Source organism: Eupeodes corollae, chromosome 1 (assembly GCF_945859685.1).
Source record: "Eupeodes corollae chromosome 1, idEupCoro1.1, whole genome shotgun sequence".
In the NCBI taxonomy this organism is placed as follows: domain Eukaryota; kingdom Metazoa; phylum Arthropoda; class Insecta; order Diptera; family Syrphidae; genus Eupeodes; species Eupeodes corollae.
In genome coordinates, this window is record NC_079147.1 from 264316212 (window position 1) to 264338427 (window position 22216).

At 34.2% G+C, this 22216-nt stretch overlaps 3 protein-coding genes across 3 annotated transcripts; 1 reads left to right on the top strand and 2 right to left on the bottom strand.

The window, feature by feature from the left end:
* On the top strand, positions 1-1719 carry LOC129950310 (neprilysin-1-like). The gene has a single exon (XM_056062208.1). It carries the CDS (start codon positions 1-3, stop codon positions 1717-1719), a length of 1719 nt encoding a protein of 572 aa, XP_055918183.1.
* A 13402-nt stretch (positions 1720-15121) lies between these two features.
* Positions 15122-17247, bottom strand: LOC129939189 (SAGA-associated factor 11 homolog). The gene is made up of 2 exons (XM_056047105.1): positions 16426-17247; positions 15122-16037 (listed from the first exon to the last, which is right to left on the bottom strand). The coding sequence occupies exons 1-2, from the start codon at positions 17057-17059 to the stop codon at positions 15850-15852; spliced, it is 822 nt and encodes a 273-aa protein (XP_055903080.1). The 5' UTR covers positions 17060-17247; the 3' UTR covers positions 15122-15849.
* Positions 17248-20050: 2803 nt separating this feature from the next.
* LOC129950321 (uncharacterized) lies at positions 20051-21784 on the bottom strand. The gene is made up of 2 exons (XM_056062219.1): positions 21182-21784; positions 20051-21082 (listed from the first exon to the last, which is right to left on the bottom strand). Exons 1-2 carry the CDS (start codon positions 21782-21784, stop codon positions 20051-20053), a joined length of 1635 nt encoding a protein of 544 aa, XP_055918194.1.
* Between the last annotated feature and the right edge of the window lie 432 nt (positions 21785-22216).

The following is a 22216-nucleotide window of genomic DNA, read 5'->3' on the forward strand; positions in this document are numbered from 1 at the left end:
ATGTCGCTGCTCAAATTCACAAATCTTACCGCGGCAGTTTTAGTCATCGTAGTTTTTGGATTGACGTCAGCTGCACAGTCAGTCGATAAAGATGTCGAGAATCTTCGCAAGCATTTGGCGGAAATTCGAGCCATTACCGATGAGGCCCACAATCCGTGTGATAATTTTCCCAAATATGCCTGTGGTAATTACCACAATGCGTCGGGTGGGGGGAATTATCCCAACGATCGAGTCTATTTCTCCGAAATCGCTGATGAACTCAATCGATTGAAGGAAATCAAACTCCAGTCCACACACAAGGCAAAGGACTTTTTGGAATCCTGCATGAAGCATCAGAATCCCAAGAACATTCTCCAGAAAGTTGAGGTTTTCCAGAATCCAACACAATTCAAGTTGGCCAGGACTTTGGGAATTCTCAAGACTTCAGGTATCAATGCAATTCTCCTTTCCAACATCAATGCTCTCGATGATAAAAAAGTCCGAATCAACATCAAGCTGGATGAGAATCTCTTCTTATCGAATGCTTTCAGCGAAAGAATCGTGAAACGTAACCTCGAGCTGATGGAAGTCAAACCAGCTGAACGCATGGATGCCGAGAAGAAAATTAATGCCTTTATCCAGAAAGGAAAATCCATCCTTACCAGTTCGAGGGAGAAGGCTGTGGTCGGAAGTGATTTGAAGGCACTGAAGAACTTCGATTGGGATGAATACCTGAACGAATTGAAGAAAATGCCCAAGGTCAGTCAAGCAACTCTCGAATTTGTCCTAGAAGACGTCGTCAATCTGCAGAAGATCATCGATCTCGTCCATGAGACCGATCTTCAAGCCCTGCGTCTGGTCACTGCCCTCGAATTTATGGCCGAAGTCATCGACACTGAGTGCGACATGGTCGTAGACTACTTCAGGTTACCCCTGTTCGCCGAGTTCTATCGTATGTACTTCACAGACTCCGACCGATCTTTTAATCTGGTGGTGCTGAAGGAGTTTGAAAAATCTCACAGCGAAATCAAATCTAAACTGGAGAACGTAGGTGGAGGAGGTCTCTCAAGAGTTCAAGAAAAACGCAAAATACTGGAAAGCATGAATCAAATTTTGGACGGCAGCAAAATCGACGCCGATTACAAGGATGTCCTCATCGAAAAGGATAACTTCTATCAGAATTACTTGTACGTGGCTAGAAACAAAATTCAGCGGTACCTCTCCAAGGCAAGCTCAAAGAGTGACCAATCCGAAGACTACCTCATGAATATCCTAAATCCGGTGAATAGGAACAAACCAGTTTTCTATCACTTCGCATCCCAGGGACTCTACTTGTGGGAGTTGTTCTTCCGCGAGAGTCGCCCCAAGTACTCCTACGACCAACTGCGTGATTGTCTAGATGAACAGCAGGACAAATACAGATTGTTCGAGTTCAACGATTTGGACTACTTCGAGTATGTGGACGCCTTTGCTGCCATGAAGCAGACTTATTTGGACTACAAGCGCTATTGGGATCAGGAGTACGACTCTGCTCACAAGCTGGACAACATCTTCAAGGAGTTCCATTTGACCAATGACCAAGCGTTCTTCTTGAATCTAGCTCAGAGGGAGTGTGCCCGAGTTGACAATGGAAAGAATATTCCCTTCAGAATACTTTTGAATCTGGAAGAAGCCAGCAAGGTCTTCAGTTGTCCCATTGGAAGCCAATTGAATATTGAAGAAAAGTGCACCGTGTGGTAGTGGGAGCTGAGGCGAAAACGAAAGTTCATTGAATTGATAATGTAATTGGGGAGGAGAAGACACGTCTATTTTTAAGTCATATTTTTGTTTGTAAATAATTTAACCATTTTTTCATTTAAATCGATCGAAATAAAATAAATATTTATATTTTTTAACCTGTTTTGTTTTTTGTGTTTTGTTCTAATAAAATTAAAATGCAAGATTTATTCAAAATTGTTTGGATTGTGATTTTGTTTTATTTAACTTTATTCGGTTGCATGTGATTTTTTTGTTTAATTTAACAAAAGACACGTTTTATTTATTTTAAAGATTTCTAAAATTGCAATAAAAATAAAACGAGTTCTTATTTAATTAAGAGTATTTAAGAACAATATTGTTAGGTTTATGAGATCACATCAATATAATTTAAAGTAGCCATGAAGAGGAAGAGAATTGGCATATTGTTGATAATGATGAGGCGGTGACGGAAATTTATTTATTGGATATAGATTTCAAGTTTTTGATAATAATTTTTGGATAATTTTTTTTGTTTCTGATTTTAGGAAATGTTGTTGAACTTAATTCTTTGTGAGAAATGTTTGGAACGTAGTTTATAAATTATTTAGAACTACCTTGAATGTACATTGCAAGTAAAAATGTATATTACTGCGTGGGATGTGGACGGGTTTTGAAATAAATTGAATTGCAATTTCACAAAATTGCTAATTTTATTCAGTTGCATTATAATTGAATATTATTTTTAATATTTTTGTTTTTCTGCAGTGTAGTTTAATTAAGAGTTAATATACATTTATCTTAGTTAAAACGTTTGGAAATATGTAAATTTATACACAGAAATCAGAGAGTATATAAGTATTAATGGACTTTGAAACAGAAATTGTTTTCATTGACTCATCGATCTTTTCGTCTAATAACAAAATCAGCTTAAATAAAAGTCAACCTCGAACTTTATATTTATTAAAAATGTAGATAAGTTTAAATGAGTACAATCTATAACAATTCATTAAACAGATGTTTTTCTATAATTTACTGAAAGCAGAATTAGGGCAAAAATATTTGTTTTTTGAATTTGGTTTGTTTCTGGGACCCTACTCTGTATTTTGCTCTGAGAGTCTATCTTATTCGAAAGTTCTTTTCGTTCCGCTAGATTTGACAAATCTAATATTATGGAAATGTGTGACAAGAGTTAAAATTCGTTTGCTGACAAAAATAAATTTCACTTTTTAAGTAATAACGGTTTATTATTTTAGTTTCGTATAGAATTTTCGACTCCCGAAAAATGTTTAACATATGTTCTAAATTCCTTAAAAGATTAACTTTCTGCTACTATAAGATCAAAACAGCAATTCTAGCTTTTTGGAAGCTAGCTGTTACTGTAAAGTTTTTGAGGCATTATATGCATTGGCATATAACATCAAGTTCTATTCCAGACAGGGGCGTCTTTAGACTTTAGATTTTTGATGATTTGTATTGTTTTTTTTTTTGTTGATTTCTAATGTTTTTATATATTTTTTAAGTAAGTTTATTTCTTTATATTTGTTTTTATTTGGTTTATGTTTTAGATGTATGTAAGTTTAAGTATACAATAAAATATTATTGAAGGCATACTTTTCTGACTTTGTCAGTTACAAAATCATGAATTAATTCATCAAATTCAATTACCTGCAGTAATTTATTTTCAATTGATAAAATTTAGTTTTGGCTTTATGCTTCGAAATTAATTTTATATCCGGTTCAATTCAAAAAATCTACAGGCAGTTTCTAAATTTGGAAATATGTTCCCAATTTCATCCACTGTAATTAGACTCTACAATTTTAATATTGTAATAATATCTTCATTTACATCTTTATTGAATTCTTTTAAATACTGTACGAGGTGCAGGCATTCTACCTCAAGTTTTTCTGCATTTACATCTTTATGACATTGTTTTGAAAATTGTTCGCGAGAATTTTCCAACTACAATGAAGTCAAATATTTCAATCGACAAAAAAGCCAAACAAAGCATTCATTTCTTGATAGCAATTGGATCGTATTTTGCAATTAAAAAAGTAATAGTGTCAATAATTGGAAAAAAAAGTTGATATTTTTCTTTCCCAATTAGCTGGACGGATGGTGTGGGACTCTCAAAATATGTGGCGCGCGAACTTTGTCCTATTTTTCGTTGCATCAATAATAATAAATAATATAATAATAATTTGCATCCGGATTCTGAATTTTGGCACACGCTTGAAATTTATCAAATTTCTCCCTTAGATCATTTATGAAGAAATATAGTAAACAAAGCAAATTGGCAGGAACGTCAATCGTTGTTGTTTCTCTTTGAAGGCTCTTGCTGGTTTTATGAATTCTTTCTAATATTGTGCTCCAAATTTATGTTGTTCTGACATTTTCTTAGACAGGCTGTGTCTCTGGGTCTCTAGAGATGGATGTCAAGGCTTTAATAATTTGCTTATAACCATGATAGGGCGCGTTAACTGTATCAGCTCGTTCAAGACCGTCTTGTTTCAGAAAGGCTTTTAAGAACTCTATGTGAACCTAAACAGAAGCAGAAAAAAAAATTGTATATTTTTTGAACCACTTGAATGAAACTTGTTGCCTACTGCACACTATAAGGCGCATGAAGGCCTTCTTAGTTAAGAGAATGTGCTGCACAAGGTACAAAGGTAGCAAATTGGCACTTCTCCTTTAATCTTGCTTGCAATCCAAAATATTTGTCGACATATTAAACGTATTATCATAGCTTTGCCCTCTACAATCCTCTATTGAAATATCATGATTTTCAAGAAATGTCAAGATTGTGTCAGCCAAATATTCAGTCTTTTGCTCTTGAATAGGTGATTTTAAGAACATGGGACATCTTTGTGTTTGTTTATGGAGTCAGTTGAAAAGCCAAGATGTGTACAGAACTGTAGAGTAGAACGAAAGCAGAGTTGTTACAATAATGTTGACAGCGTGCGCAGGTGTATGATTGAAGATTCATGCTGCCTGAAGTTTAAGATGTTGAGGATGGGAATTTTAACGGAACGTAGAGTAAAATGAAACTTGTTCTTCTGTTACTGTTTGCTTACCTTATTTTGTTTTCTAAATATATAATTCTTGTATAGATTCAATCACTTTGAGTTTTTAGATTTTGGGGCCAAATAATTGCGGGGCCCTGACTCACCGGGCCCATGCCTAAGGACGCCACTGATTCCAGAGGTCTGCAGTGCTTTTAAAAATAGATGTTTCCAAAACACATAAACTTCCATCCTTTCGAGTTCAATTCTGTTGAATGCCTACAATAAAAAAGATACTAAATTGCAACCCATTCTGATAATTCTGTCTGTCTATTTGTTTTGCTTAAAATTTGAATAAAATATTCATAACAATAATTTGTGTGAAATAAATAATTTGAAATCAATACCTTTCTTTGTTTTGCTAATACTTGATTAAAAAACCATATCTTATCAGTTTTTTGTTGTTTCTTAGGTCTACGTGTTTCTAAAAAATTAATTAAAATTATAAACAATTATATATATTATATACACGATAAAATTGTTTAATTTAAAATCTATTTTTGATAACGAGATTTTCAGTCGAAAACAAATTTTTACCAATTTTAGTAACATTTTTTAAAAGTTCTTATTTCTTATATAGACATTTATACAGATTGAATTGTTTTTTTCAAAATCTAGTAGAGAATGAAAATATTTTGAATTCAATACAATTATTTATTCACGAGGTATTGAGAATTGAACATTAATTTTTACCAATTTTGCTTATACTATTTTTTTTTGTAGATTTTATGAAAAAACTGACCGTTCGATTTTTATACAAATTTTACTGAATGTCGAAAACAATATTTTCTATAAGGTGAAACTAGTTTGAAGCCAATATTTTGAATTTTTAAAATGATATTCAGATGTCACAAACGTTACTTTTTGTTACATACAAATATTTTGAAGATATGTAATCTGTTTTGTTCGTAAAATATTCGAGGTGACAGTAATTTTGTTTTCAGTTTTTGTATTTATAAACAAAAACCGTTAATTGATTTTTTAAATTAAATTAGTTTGGTATCACGTCAAATAATAAAATATAAATTTTAATTCATATTTTTCCTTTCTGCATTATTATCTGTTTAACAACATTTATTTGATGTCGATATCTCTACTAGTTCTTGAGATATGGACGACAAAAAAGCTTCCCGAACGTACGGACGCATAAACGTAAGTACACAAACACGCACATGCATCCTTCTTAAAATATTTTACTTAGATTCTTTCAATTCGACAAATCGGACCGATTACACTAATTTCCCTTTGGGATGTTAAAAAAACATACTTTTTCATAAAACAATTTAGAAAATCGTAATAGGGTTTTTTTTACTTTAGTCTTTTTTACATTTAAAATTTTTAATTTTGTTTACAAATATTGTTTGCATGCAGTTATTGAAATCATTAAATGACGTTTTATAATTGATTTACGTAAAAATCGATAAAGGGTATCGATGAGATTAGATATGAGGGATACCCCTTTGAGAAAATGCAAATATGTACAATTTAGAGAAAATTTCATAAAAATCCATTGGTTCGTTTTTGAGTTATTTGGAATTTTTGATTTTTGACCAACAAGTTTGTATGGGAACTGCTATTAATTTCCACTGAACTCGATGAGTTTAGGCTGAAAAGGCGAGGGCAAACAAGTTTGACAAAATATTAATAACTACATTTTCTGTAAAAATGTTTGGAATCAATATCTTTCTATGTTGTCATAATACTTGAGTCGAAAACCATTTCAATTTTGAAAGATTTCACGCTTTGTAAAAAAAATAATAATCAATTGGATTTTTCTAAGAAAATTATGTTATGTTAACATCAATATTTTGCATTAGTGAAATAATTTTTAAGTCAATACTTTCACTTATTCTTATGAAATTCGAGTCGAACATGAGCTCTTACCAATTTTATGTAGAATTTTTATACAGGTTTTTGTTTTTTGTTTTAAGAAGAAATTGACAATTACACAGACAATATCAAAATAGTAGTTTTTTTAAGACAAAATTAGTTTGAGGGCAATTATTTTGATTGTTGACAAAATGTACGAGTCAAAATCAATTTCTACCAAATTATAAAAGAATTAACTTCCCACAGATAGCGTTATCATACCGATTGGAAAGTTTTGAAAGTCCTCAAATCAAATCAATTAAAGTTTGTGGTGTACTGTTTATCATCGTCCATATTTCAAGAAACAATAGAGATATCGACTTCAAATAAACTTTGTTTACAGGTAATAACATCTAAAAATGCTGAAAGGACTTTCAAAAAAATTAATTCAATTAACAGCTTTTTATATAAAACAAGGAAACAGGATAATTTTATGCAACAAAAAATAAAAAAACTTTAATATTTTTCGTTTTTATACTTATTTGTTATAAAATTAAATTTAAGTCGCCAGGCAACCAATTTTTTCATTTAATTTCAAAAAATGTATAATGCCGATTCTTGATAAATGATCATACGGGCTTACGAATATTTGAAGCTTTTTGAAATGTATAAGGTTTGATAATAATTTGGTCTAAGGTTGCTCCGTTAATGACAAATCAAAGTCATCAAGTTTCCATTGTAAAACTCGCTGAAACCTAAACTAGACAATCTTTTTTTTAAACTTAAGCCTGAGATTCTAGAAAAAATGTTATAAGTGCCCATCAAAAATACAGTCATTACCAAAAGTCGCTGAAGAGAAAATTTTACATATTTTTTAAACTTCTAAATCTTGTGAATATGCAATTACATATGTACATATGTGTGTTTCATTTTGACTGTAATTAGGGATTTTTTAAAAAGTAAAACTTGTTAATTTAATTATATTTGGGAATATCATTGATTATAAAATTGTTTGAATGAACTTTAACATGAATATGGTTCACTGTTCCGTATAACCTTATACTCTGCAGTAAGGGACCCTTTAAAAAATTATTTGAACGTTTTCAATTGTGAATTTCTTTCCGATATGAGATACCAACGGAACCCTGCGTTTCGATTTTTGCATCATTGATCCAATTTTTGTTTAATTGGCAAAGATCGTCACTTCATCTCTTGTTCAGTCGTCCTGTTGGTCTTTTACTTACCGGTCACCATTTTGTAATTATCGTTGTCAATCTTTGATTCTGAAGTCTTGAAATCTGTCCTGCCCATCTAATGGTGGATCCAGACGAGGTAATAGGGGTCATGACCTCTCTGGGAGATAACTTATTTGTATTTTTGTAGAAATTCCCTTCAATTAAAAACTAATCGTATTGAGTCAATGGATATGACTCCTAGTATATTTTGAATTATTTTTTTTATATATGAAATACAAATTTGCAACAAAGTTTAGAAAGTAAAACTTTCTAAACTTTGTTGCATAAAGTACCACTTTTAACTGAGGGCTAGACCAAGAACATAATATGGATCTGACAGCCCTAATCCAAAAACTTAGCACAAATTCAACAAATGTTGACCAATGGACGATCCAGGGGCAGTCATATGAGAGATAAAGCTTATGCTGTTAAGTTGTGTAAGTAAAGATTTGTTAGTAATTTAACGACATTCACCAAATAGTGGTTTGTTGTCAAAAATATCTAAACTTTTTGGAACTTGTGTAATGCTTTAAATTATTTTCATAAAATTTGTTTTCAAGAAAAAGAGCAAAGATTCAGGTTTTTAAGAAGAAAGAGATCTTCAATTTTTTATCAAGTTCCTTTTAAATTCCTGAAACTAGCCTTCAATTCCATCTTCTTTTTTTTATGCACATAAATAGTGAACATTGAAGTGATTTTTACTTGCGACACATAGGAATTACGTGACATTACGAAAGTGGGTCCCCTATTCCAAAAGTCTGTCTGTCTGTCCTCACCCCTAAAGCATAAACCACTGTGCCGATTGAAACTAAACCCATTAGCTTAAGGCGTTTTTTTCATGTTTTAATACTAAAAATAACAGCAGTTCCCATACAAATTTTTTGGTGTAAATTCGAAAATTCGATTTTTTCAGAAATGAACCTATAGATTTTTGTAGAACTTTCTTTAATTTTTTTTATTAATTGGGCTTCTTTTTACAAACATATTTTTGGTATTGCTCCAGAATGGAACCCCTCATAAAGCCGTTATTTTGTTTTCAAATTTTCTAAATAAATTAATCAGATTTCAATAATCCTGTAGAATATAAATGTCCCAAAAAAGTGACACTTTTTGGCTAATTGAAAAACACAATGGGCAGGTTCAGACAACATAAGAGACTTTATTTGCAGTCAACTGCATTCCTTGAACATTCATTTTGACCAAGTCAACTAGTTAGTTTTTAAAGTGTCATAAACTTCAAACCCAGAATTTACTTCCCTAACTTCTACCTTCAGTTTACCGTAAAAAAACTGCCAAAAACATTATTGTCTACAAAACAGTCCTCAGGCAAACTACAAGTCCATCCCAATTTGCATTTCATATCTTAAAGAAACATTATTTACATATTTCTTTTCCAATTTGACGAGAAACACTTTTACACAAAATATTAAATAAAATTGTGCGAAAATAAATAATTCGTGGAGGAATAAATTTCAACTTTCAGTTAATTAAAAAAACATGATCGATTGTCATTCTGACTTAAGTTGACTTGACTTGATATATAGGGAGATTTTTCTTGACTAACTTTCCAGTCAAGTTTCCAATAAAGTTGCCTTAATTGGAAGGCAATTTTTTGGCAGCTGACCAATCAGATGCTTGAAACTTGCCTTACTTTCAAGTCGCCTGAACCTGCCCAATGCAAATTACATATCTATTTATACAAAAGCTTTGAATCTCTGGAGAACTGAAGTGAAAAGAGATTCTGAAACGGGAAATTTGTGACTGACACACAATAGTTTCTTTCCAGCTTATTTGTTTACCTTAGTTTGTTTTTCTTTATATTCAGAGAAATTATGTATTTAAATTCACTTATTTCCTTAAATTCCAAACCAAAAAATGTTTCTCTCTACAATTTTAAAGATTTGTTGACTCCTTTAAGATGAAGCATCAACTAAAGTTGTCACTTTAGGCCTTGAAATGTGTACATTTAAGGAGAAGATGCACATTATGTTATTTAAATTTTGTTAGCCTTCTTTAAAGAACATTTTTGAGCGGTAAAACTCATCTATATGTTCAGTGCGTGACCCCTCCCATTCCTGATTAAAAATTTGTAAATAATAAATATTTCCATGTTTTTGTACAAAATTGTGTGTCCTACAAAAAGGTCCCAAAAAGGTCAACAGATTTTTAATAGAAATTTTATCCTAAAAAAAATTGTTGTTGAAAAAAAAGAATATTTTTAACCATATTCAAGTTAAAAAGAAACTAATTATTGGTTAAACCATTTCAAATCAATTTTCATAACTCTATGAAAATAATTATTCTTAAATAAAGCCAAAAAAGAAAAAGACTTTCCAACCTTCCAATATTTTTCCGACCCTTACTACGATTGTCGTTTTATTAAAACTCTAGAAGCGGAATAGAATCTGATGAATGATATTTACTGAAAAGACAATCAACGCCTTTAAAACATTGACATTTCGCCGGCTGAATGCTTAAATGCCCCATATACAAAAAAATTATTCCTCAGATAACGAATTTTAAGGTTTGAAACATAATTTCGTAATTTTGCATTTGAAAATTTCGACCTTTGATTTTTATATACATGAATGGAATATTTCTTTTTAAAATTTGAAGTCCTAGGGTTAAAATCATTTATGGTTATTTAAAAAAAAAATGGATATAGAACCCTTTCCATACGAATGTTTAATCTATGAAATCCAAACTGCAAATTTCCTATGGATATAAAACCTTTATGCTTTTAACATTGGGAATTCCACAATAGCAAAAAAATAATAATATATAAAATTTCTAGCACTTTTAATTTTTTAAATCTATTTGTAGTGATAGAAATATAACACAAAAAGGAAGGGCTTAGCCCTTCCCTATATTACATTGGCTTAATTTTAAGTCAATAAAAAAAGTATGAAAAATGACAAAGTATTTTCACACTTTACAATTAAAAATACCCAACTTGAGCTTTGGTTCTTAAAATTTCCTAGAAAAATGTACTCAATTTTATTCGGAATTGGTTTAAAAAATACTTCAGCATTCATAGGATTAAGTTTTAGTATTTTTCCACAGTTTTTCAAATTAATTATTTTTGTTTTTTACCCTTTTTGTTTTTATCCATTTTAGTAAAAACAAAAAAAAGTGCTTGAATATTATCGATAAAAACCTTATTAAAAATACTCTAAATGCATTTATATAGTTTGTGAACCTGAAGATATAGAAATAGTCTTACTAAAAATATTTGTTTCCCCTTATTTTTACCTTTAAAAACAAATATTATGGACTTTTTTGAGAAATTATCCTTATAAACACAGCAGATATTACTTAATGAGCCTATCAAAACCAGAATTCAAGCGTCGAAAAATAATCCATAAATATTTAATTAATTATAGACAGCATTTTTTTGATTTTGATGTTCAAATGGTAGACATGTGCATTCAAGAGGACACAAGCGTCACACAGGTTTTTCTCAAAACCCACCTCTGTCTATCAACTCCTACTCTCACCTCCCCGCGGTGAACATCGGGTGCCTAGTACCTCAACTGGAGATTGGGTTCCAACCCCAGTGGAAAGTTGTTGTGGGCAGCAAACGAGAGAGGGGGGGAGAGGTGTTTCCATTAAGGCACCTCTCCTTATCCAGGCGGTAGCGGACGAATTCTCGAGATAGACTTAACGGTGGCGTCTACAGTTCCAGTAAGGTTGAACTACTTAGTGAACACCTTATAGGGCTTCTTCGACATATTCGGAGCCCAGGCCTTTAAGGAGCGGTTTATCCGGCTCCCCTTCCTTGGAGTTATACTAAGGATCTGGCCCTCCAGGTTGGGGGTTATGCCGTCGGGGTGACTTCCTGGCCACTTAAAAATACCTTAAGTTTCGAAGCACCAACAAGCCTCGGATACGGACGGATTCACTGTTGACAACCCACGCAAACGAAATAAGGACAACGAACTTCGGATATGTACGTAGAATGTTCGGTCCCTTAACAGACCATGTGCAGCCGAACAATTAGCGGAAGCCCTAAACTGCTGCAAGGCAGATATTACAGCCATCCAAGAAGTGCAATGGGATGGACCGGGCAAACGCAAACTAAAAGACTGCGATATCTACTACGGCGACAGCCTGCACGACACCACCTCCGACAAGCGGGGCGAGACGTTCTGGTAGCTAGTACGCAGTTCACGCATCTTAATATCCACAAGGGGACATGGAAATCTCCTAATCAATCAACCGTCAACCAGATTGACCACATTGCGATCGACGCACGACACTTCTCCAGTATCCAGGATATCCGAACATTCCGAGAGGCCAACATTGACTCGGACCACTACCTCGTTGTAGCCAAGGTACGGCTACGGATATCCCGATCCAAGCCAAAACAAGGAAGTACTGTGAGAAGTTTCGACGTTAGACGGCTACAATCGCAAGAGACTACCATCTCCTTTTCCGATCGAGTCTCGAGTAACCTCTTCAGAATTCCTATGCTGCCTGCATTAAGCATTGAAAACCAGTGGCAACATTGCCTTTCAGCCATCAGAGATGCCGCCTCTGAAGTGCTAGGTTTCACACGGCCACCACAGCGAAACCCCTGGTTTGACGACGAATGCCGGCAAGCGCACGCAGCGAAACAAGAGGCATACAAAACGGCGCTGCACAAAAGGACTAGAGCTGCTCGCGAGCTCTACGAGCAGAAGAGGAGAGAGGAACACCGGCTTCTTAGATGGAAAAAAGAGAGCATGAGAAGCGCGCGATCGAGGAGATAGAGGGATGTCACAACAGGAATGAGGTTCGTAAATTTTACCAAAAGGTAAAAAAAAACCTCCCAAGGGTACCAGCCACGAACCGAAGCCTGTAAAGACGATCAGGGGAACATCGTAGTAGAACCGCAGTCGATGCTGAGAATATGGAAAGATCACTTCTACAAATTATATAACGGCGATGACGAACCGAATTCCGCTGTAAGGGAGACAGAACCACTCAACTTCGGCGACGCACATCAACAATTCCGCCTAGCCGACCTTGACGAAGTGAAGATAGCTATATCTAAACTTAGGTCATACAAAGCTGCTGGAGCTGACGGCATCGCTGCCGAACTATTCAAAGCAGCAGGCGATGACTTGGTACGGAGCATGCACCAACTCATCTGCAAAATATGGTCGGAAGAAAGCATGCCCGATGAGTGGAATCTCAGCATAGTGTGCCCGATACATAAGAAAGGAGACCCTCTAAACTGCGCCAACTAGAGAGGCATCAGTCTCCTTAACATTGCGTATAAGATCCTCTCTGCCGTATTATGTGAACGTCTGAAGCCATTCGTCAACAACCTGATTGGTCCTTATCAGTGTGGCTTCAGACCAGGAAAGTCCACTATCGACCAAATATTCACACTACGGCAGATCTTGGAAAAAACCCAGGAGCTTCAAATCGATACCCACCATCTCTTTATCGATTTCAAAGCCGCGTATGACAGCATCTATAGGGAAGAGCTCTACCGAGCAATGTCTAGTTGTGGCATCCCTGTCAAACTTATCCGTTTGTGCAGAATGACGATGGAGAATGCACGCTGCTCTATCAAGGTCGGAAAAGATCTTACCGATGCATTTGATGTCAAAAAAGGTTTTAGACAAGGCGATGCACTGTCATGCGACTTCTTCAACATCGTTCTGGAAAGAATTGTGCAAAACTCAACCGTCAACACTAGAGGCGCAATCTTCCAATGGTCCATCCAATTACTTGGATGCGCAGATGATATTGACATAATTGGAAGATCAAAGCGTGATGTCAGTGGAGCGTTTTTGAGCATCGACGGAAGCGATGAAGATGGGTTTAGTGGTCAATGAGGGCAAGACCAAGTATATGCTGTCATCAAAAAAGGACACTGAACGACGACGTCTTGGACAAAACGTCACCATGGACAGCTATAACTTTGAGGTAGTTAAGGACTTTGTCTACCTAGGCACCGCTATTAATGCAGACAACGACACCAGCGCTGAAATCAAACGAAGAATAACTCTTGCAAATCGCTGCTTCTTTGGACTTAGAAGGCAACTGAGAAGTAAAGTCCTCTCTCGAGCATGTAAAATCACCATCTATAAGACACTTATCATCCCGGTTCTCATTTATGGCGCTGAGGCCTGGACCCTGTCAAAGAAAGATGAGACCGTCTTAGGATGTTTCGAGAGAAAAATTTTGGTCCCGTACACATAGATGGAGAATGGAGGAGAAGATATAACGAGCAGAATTAAAGTCTAACGGCTTAGATGGCTAGGTCATGTAGAGCGGATGGACATCAACGCTCCAGCCCGGAAGGTCTTCGAATCCAATCCCGAGGGACGGCGCAGTAGAGGAAGACCGTGACTCAGGTGGCGCACGCAGGTGGGAGAGGACCTCAACCAACTTGACGTGCGAAACTGGAGACAGCTAGCTAGGGACCGAGCTGGCTGGAGACGCTTGTTGGTTGAGGCCCCGGTCCGCCCCGGACTGTAGCGCCACCTTAAGTAATCAAGTAGTATTTTTTGGATTTTTAATCCATGTTTGTATTTAAATTTTATTTTAAAAATGATTTAGAAAAAAAATAAATAATAAATAAGTGATCTCGAAAATGTTACTTCTATTTATACTTTACCAGCTGATTGCTCTTTTGTCCATGGATATAGGGCACATAAAAAGGAAAAATGTCATTTCATGTGGATATGGGGCAATTAACCATTGAAAATATATTTGAGTGATGTTTGATCTAATCCATTGCCCATTGCAATGAGGAATTTAAGCATTAAGCGTCTGTTTTAAAAACTTTAATAGAAAAACTGCCCCATCTCGTACAAATTTTGGATATACGGCAAATAAGCACGAACAGAACCGAAAATATGTGGTCTATGGAGCAAAACTGGTTTCTGTAACTTTATTAATAATAGAGATAGAGCAACGGGAATAGCACCAAACGAAAGAGAACATACGAATTAGTAGAACTGCATCTTTAACTCAGTTTCCCGAAAAAGTGGTCTGTGGGGCATTTAAGCATTCAGTCGGCGATTTTGCAGTCTTCTTTTTTTAAAAGAACAGCCGTAGTAAGGTTGTTTGAAGCTTCCCCATGGATTTGATTCAAAGTGATACATTATTATAAAAACATACAGATACATATGTAGATTATTTTAATCTTCAGATCAACTATATTTTATTTCCATCCAAAAACCATGTATTTTCTGTATATTCACAAAAAACTTATTTCCAATTGAAATTAATATTTTCAATTTACTTTTATTCATTTGATTTCTTTGTTAAATATGTATTTAAGAATGAATTTCACACAAAAATTGGATATTAATACCGTCATGTTTATTCCTTAACTGGTATATACATAATTTTATCATGAAAATGAATTAAAATAACAAAAAAAGAAATAATAATTTAAAAAAGTTTAAATTTCTAAAAAGAAATAGTTTAAGGTACTATTTTTATAGATATTTTAATGATTATTATGCATAAGGCATTTATTCAAGGTTCTTATTCTTTTTCAATTTATTTGTATGTTTCTTTTAAAGCAAATATTGTTTTGTTATTCTTTCTATTGTTTTGTCTTGTTTTTTAATAACTAAGTTTCTTTTTGTTTAAGAGGTCTGAAGTGTTGGCTGTATTGAACACAATATTACCATTATATCACGAGCTATATAATAATAATTATAAGTAAATATATTTTTGTTTATATTTTGTTTAATGTTATGTATGTAGTCAAAATTACAATTAATTTCTGGTAGTTTTACGAAATATGACTTTTGTTCTCTTGTGTTTTTTGTTTTAATTAAATAAATATATAATTTCAAGCTAAAGTTCAAAAAAGAATATTTAAAAATAATAAAAAAAAACATAAATATATATTTCTTATTAGAATGAAGCACTTAACACACTTTTTCAATTGAAACTCTTTGTTGTACATTAAAAAGCCAACAAAAGTGTGAAGTGCCTCCCGAAACATAAATTAATTCTAGTGTTTTATTTTTGTTTTTTGTTTGTTCTTGATTAACCTAATGATAATAAAGTTAAATTAGGAAGATTTGCCATTCTTCTTTGAACCATTTGTTCGAGATGGTTGGATTTTCTTTCGTCGCTTTTCAGATGACCAATCTGCGTCGTCTTCATCATCGCTGACGATTGATGAAAAATAGCTGGCGTTGCCTTCTTTGGCGTTGGCAAGCCTTCGGCTGGCTGTGCGAGATGTTTTTCTTCCCATTCCTGAAAGCAGAAAATCAATAAACAAATGAACACAAAGAATTCGCTTATGAAATGAAAAGAAAGAAATGCCTTGAGAAGAGACAACTTAAAACTGTCTAATGACAATTTAAAGGTTATAGGAGAATCAATGACCTCTTTTTCTTGTTTAGATAGGAGATTGGGGTTGTGCGATATTTTCAAGGTCGATAATGACGAAAGTCTGCCAAAATAAAGATTATTTATTTTCACTGATTTATAGCACCAAAGCTCTGCGTGTTGGGAATAATTTGAGAAACTTTCTACCTACCTTTCAGTCTGTATTGAGACAGACGAAATGGGAACTTTTCTTTGAGTAAAAGGGAAGCCTAACTTTTCTACAGAACTTTTAAGAAAAGAAATAAAAACATACCCATGCATTTTTCAAGATGCGGTGCGAATCTGATGGCAGCTACTAATCGATCACAGTTTGGACAATTGCAATCCATGGGCTTGCGGGCTTTGCTCATTCCGAAGACATCGTAATTTGGTGTTTCGACCATTTTATAGGACGCATCATCATCACCCTGTCCATCTAGAGCATCCATGTAACCATTCTTGTAGGAGTGATGCACTTCCAAATAGATGCCCATGACAGCGTCTTCCAGCAACGATTCATAAAGGTAGTCTGCAGCCCTGTCCAAGCACACGGGATCCTTCATATAGTTGAGAAAAGCCCTCCTAATTGCTGTCGCGCTGGTATAATGGGGTCGTGGTCGGCTGGATGGGGCAGACAGAGCCATATGTTTGAGTCCAAGCGGTGGAAGTGGAGGTTGCAAAGGAGGTTGCTTACTTGAATGTCTCATGCTGCTGCTGCTACTAGAGCTACTACTAACGCCACTAAGGCCATAACCAGATGAGCTACTTCTAGAGCTTTTGGAGGTTGAACTTCCGCTCCTTCCACTGCTGCTACTCACTCTACCATGGCTGCTTGAGTATGCTGACGACGAAGAATATGATGATGTACTTGGCGATTCTTTTGATTTAGATTTTTCAGTCTCACTCATTGTAGATTGTTTATGTTTTTTGGGAATTTTGCTGGTTTGAGAGGACGATTAAGATAGAAACGATTTGGAGGGGGGAATGTGCGGAGAATTATGAGAAATTGCACTTTTATTTATAAAAAGAAAAGTGCTGCGCTCGGTGTGTTGTGTGAAATTCGCAAGAAAGTGAATTTCTGAAGTTTGACAGCAAAAACCGGTAGAGTGAGAAGTAAAATAAATTTTTTGTTTCTGTTTGTGTTGGGTTGTCGATTGTAAACAAACTTATGTCAAATAGTGACATTGCTGTCAGCTGATGCTTGTTCGATGAGTGAATTCAGTTGGATGCGGTTATGGAATTGAAACTTAACGAAAGGGTTTTGAACGCACTCATTATTTAAATAAACTGTTGGTGTGGTTAAAATGATTTTGGATTGTTTTTTGAAAAGTGATATTCAAGTAAATGATGTTTTCATAATCTATTTTTATTAAAGAAATTGATGATTGATGTGTAGATAGATTCATCGAATTGTGTAATCGGTGTGAATTGTTGTAAGGTCGGATTGATAACGATCGAATTTTGTTTTATTATTTCAGCATTTAAGGTTTGTCATTTGCTTTATGAAATTAATTCCTAAGCAAAGGGACTCTGATTGGTTGTCAAATGTTCTGAAGGAAATCATTTTTGGATTAGGTCGTTCACTATTTGGCAGAGCGAGATCTTTGAAAATGTTTACATTGGACGTTTTTTTTTTAATTTTATATCGTTCTCAAACACTCTTCAAATTCAAGAATACCTTCATAAATTTCAAGTGTAAACACCAACTTAAAGATGTCTATTTCTTGAAATTAATCATTGCGATATTTTTAATTTTGACGTTTGACTTTTTTCTTTCATTATTGAAAATTTTGTTTTAAATTTGTCATGTTTAGTGTCAAAACAAAATTCGCCAGTTGTAGAGCTTTTTTTTTTTTTTTTTTTTTTTTTTTTCTTGGAGATTACCCAAGTTTGAGCCGTGTGGTTGGTAATTTAAACGCAACAATTTCCCTCTGGTTTTTAAAATTAAGGCTATTGTATTGATAGGATATCGATCATCGAATGTTCACACCCATTTCGTAATTTTATTGTCCATATAGGATTCGGGACTCACTTTGTTGAGCAGCCTCTCCAAATTTTGCAAAAAAGGATGCTTCAATTTTTCCAAGCAATAGTGGGCATAAAGTTTTCCGATCGTCTATAAATGATTCTAGCAACTGGTTGTCATGTTCAAGACCAAGTCGAGTCCACTCTTCAAAGAACTGGGATTTCCTAGAAAGCAGAAGTCCAACGATTATGTTAGGTAGCCGATGGTTTGGTAGCTCTGTAACTTTTAATTTATGTATATTGCAGATGCATCTTCAATGTGAAGATATAGAGTGATGCCACTCCTGTTTTTAGATGCAACATATAGGTAGGTGTATTTTCTGGGAGCCAGAACATTTTTTTAATAAAGTATTTAAAACATTTTCTACCTTCTTATACTGCTGAAATCCCTATACCTGGCCAGCATAGCATAATATCGATCGCATTACGGCCTCAAATAGTTTGTGTTTGAGGCAGTATGCTTCTTGCTTAAGATTCCTTTCTAGTTTATTTATTTATTTATTTCAATTTCGAAAACTTATACACATTAAGATAAGATATCTTATAAGCTAGTGATAAGTGTAGTATTAAACAAAAATATGGAACTATATATAAAAGGTACTACATTGCAGAGGGCTTTTTACAAAAGTATTAAATTTGAATTGAAAGTATTAAATTTTAATTGAAACAATAGTTTTTAATCGTTATAAAATAGTACACAAATTTATATACATATATGTATGTACATACACATTTACAAATTTGAGTTAAATGATTCATTTGTTGTTCTTTTCATTTCAACTAATTAGATATATGTATGTATAAAATTACGATCTTGACAAATATTTTTTGATTTCGAGTTTTGCCTTGACAGCATCACGTATTTCCCTTATTGATCTTGGCAAGGCATTCCAAAGCCGAATGCTATTAACATAAAATTGACGTTCAGAAGTAAGAGAAGAGTAACGTGGGTTGATAAGTTGTAATGATCTGACAGATGAAGTTCGTCGTATTCTGTCGAAGAGATAGCGAGGTGTCTGTGAAAGTAGGATATCAGCAAGCAAGGTCAATGTCCGAAAATTGAGCATGTTTTCAAATGACATGTTTAGAATATGATTTGAAATTTCTGAGATGTGATCATATCTTCGAAGTCCAAAAATATAGCGGGCAGTATTGTTGAATGCAACTGTAAGTTTTCGTTTACTTTGGTAACTACAAGAAGAAAAAATTTCGCATCCTTAAGTAAGAATTGGTATTATTAAGGTTTTGGCAAGTAAAAGACGCGTTTTTATGGGAGTATAATGCTGGGCCGCAAACAATGGACGCAGGGCTCCATAAGTCTTACCAACTATGGTGTTAATGTGGTTGTCCCATGTTAAAAAACGATTAAATATTATTCCTAAATTTTTGGCCGTCTCAACGAATTCTATCGGGATATGGTTCATGACAATACGAGGAAAGTAAGACAGATCAAGAGGTGTTCGGGAAATAACTATACATTTAGTCTTTAAAGGATTAAGTTGAAGCCTATTTGCTGTGGACCAATTCTGAATCCTTTCAAGATCCTCATTTAAGCATTCAATGTAGTGTTCAATTAAACCGAGAGGACAATTTAAGTAAAGCTGCACATCATCGGCGTACAAAGCTAAGGAACAAAATTTCATTGAGTTTGGAATTGAATTAATGTACATTGAAAACAACAATGGACCAAGAATGGAGCCTTGCGGAACACCATTTAAATTCGGAAGGAAATTTGATAGCGATCCATTTATTTCCACAGCTTGTGATCTACCTGTAAGGTATGAAAAAATTAAGTTTACTGCCGCAGAAGAAAAATTAAATTCATTAATAAGTTTACTGCGTAATAATGTGTGGTCAACTGAATCGAAAGCTTTCTAAAAGTCTATGAGGACTAAAAATGGCACATGATCTTTATCCATTGACATCCTCAAGTCTTCAATAACATTGATTAGGGCAGTGATATAACTATGTTTCTTCCGGAAACCAGATTGCATAGGAGTAATTAGATTGTTGGCATTAAGAAAATTATTTAATTGTTTTTGAATGAGTCTTTCAAAGACTTTAGACAAAAAGGACAAAATAGCAATTGGCCTGAACTCTATCCCTTTGGAATTCTTTGGTATAGGTAAGATTTTTGCTAGCTTCCATTGCATAGGATAGTGACCAGACATGATGATGAAGTTAAAAATATTGGTTAAGTATGGTAGAAGAATAGGCAGTAAAATTTTGAGAAATGATGGATGTATATCGTCAATGCCAACGGCTTTTGATTTAATTGAGAGAATTGATTCAACAACATCGGCAGATTCGACGGAGGAAAAACCGAAACCAGAGATGGCAATTGGTTCTATTGACGCAGGCCCAGCAACTTCATGGTAATGAGAATTTGAAGCACTTGAGGTTTCAACAGAAGAACTAACAAATCTTTCGTTCAGCATATTTTTATCTATTTCAGAGCTGAGGCACAATTTACTCTTGCATAAACCAAAGTTTCGCAGACTTGCCCATAATTTTCGACCTCCTTGTGAATGGCTTATGTAATTTGAAAAACTACGCCTTTTGGCATTTCTTATTTCGGTTACCACCTTGTTACGTAGCGAGCAGTAAGTGCGCCTTAGTTCTAATAGTCGATATCGTACCCAAACCTTATATGCAAGATCGCGCTTTATCATAAGGGAACGGATATACAACGTTAACCAAGGTTGATTTGCCGCTTCTACGACTTTTGATCGTACCTGAACAAAGTTATCATATAACCTCTTAACATTTTTGTTGAGAAAATCGACTTGAAGATCTGACGAGGGCAGGTTAAAGATGGTATCCCAATTTATGTTTCTAGCATTTACCTCTAACGCTTCAATATCAATATTTCGAAAATCCCTGAATTGGAAACTTTGAGTAACGACCTGTAAGTCAAAGTCATAAGTTAAGTAGATTAAATCATGTCTAGAAAAGGCTGGGGCAGATAATTAATCGTAATGTATAACCTTTCTTAAATCACTCACCCAGAATAGGTCTAAAAGAGTAGAACTTGTATTAGAAAAATGAGTAGGTAGGATAGAGTTAACGGGGTGTAAACTGAAGGTGCGTAAGCTATCCAGCAGATCGTTTTGGGTTAGCAAATTACTATTAAAGTCGCCACATATTAATATATCAGGACATGATAGAGTCAGAACTTCGAGTAATGTCATAAGCGGCAGAAAATTTATATTATTGTTTGGTCTATAAACCGACCCAACCAGAATTTTACTTTGAGCGCCTGCAATTTCTATAAACAGATATTCAATTTCACTTCCTTGTTCTGAGCTGCAACGGAGTTTACATTGTATGTCACAACGAACAAATATTGCAACACCCCCTCCGCGGTTAGCTCTGTCATATCTAAACGGCTTTTGATAGCCTTTCAATGAGCACATATTATCATTTATGCTTTCAGATAGCCAAGTTTCTGAGACACAAACTACCTCGACACCAGAACCCTCAAAAACATCTCGAAACTCATCAATCTTAGGCAATAGGCTTTGTGCATTTAGATGACACACCCTTAGCCCTTCCTTTTGGTTACACAAAACCCTTACCATTGAACGCATTCCACCAATATCATGCATAGTAAAATTCTTATTCAATTTAATTTCAAGTGATGAAAGCAAAGCAAATAATACAATAAAGTATTATAGAAATCAACAGTAGATCCTTGTCAATATCAATTGTTATTATATTTCGTATAAATGTACTCGAATGTGTATAATATTACAAACGAACAACAAAAGAGAATGTAGGTATGCAAATAAAGATGAATAATAATAGTAATAAAAATAAAAATAGTAATGATAATAATATATGTATAATTGATTTATTAAGCAATGTTATTTTCGACATCTTTTGGTCTGGAAATTTTTTCTAATGTCATCATAGAATCAACTGGAACAGCAGCATCACTGAGTTTACATTTAATATAAACAATACCATGCAACGTATACGCTGAAGCAATGGATTTGTTTTTCTTTAAGCATAGAGCCTGCTCTAATAAGTTTTTGTTG

Excerpts from the sequence above, each read along its gene's own strand:
- LOC129950321 (XM_056062219.1), bottom strand. The coding sequence starts at position 21,784 with ATGCATGATATTGGTGGAATGCGTTCAATGGTAAGGGTTTTGTGTAAC. Across the intron at positions 21,083-21,181 it reads CTCTTTTAGACCTATTCTGG|GTCGTTACTCAAAGTTTCCA; the intron begins GTGAGTGATTTA and ends TTTGACTTACAG.
- LOC129939189 (XM_056047105.1), bottom strand. The coding sequence starts at position 17,059 with ATGAGTGAGACTGAAAAATCTAAATCAAAAGAATCGCCAAGTACATCA. Across the intron at positions 16,038-16,425 it reads GCATCTTGAAAAATGCATGG|GAATGGGAAGAAAAACATCT; the intron begins GTATGTTTTTAT and ends TTCTGCTTTCAG.
- LOC129950310 (XM_056062208.1), top strand. The coding sequence starts at position 1 with ATGTCGCTGCTCAAATTCACAAATCTTACCGCGGCAGTTTTAGTCATC.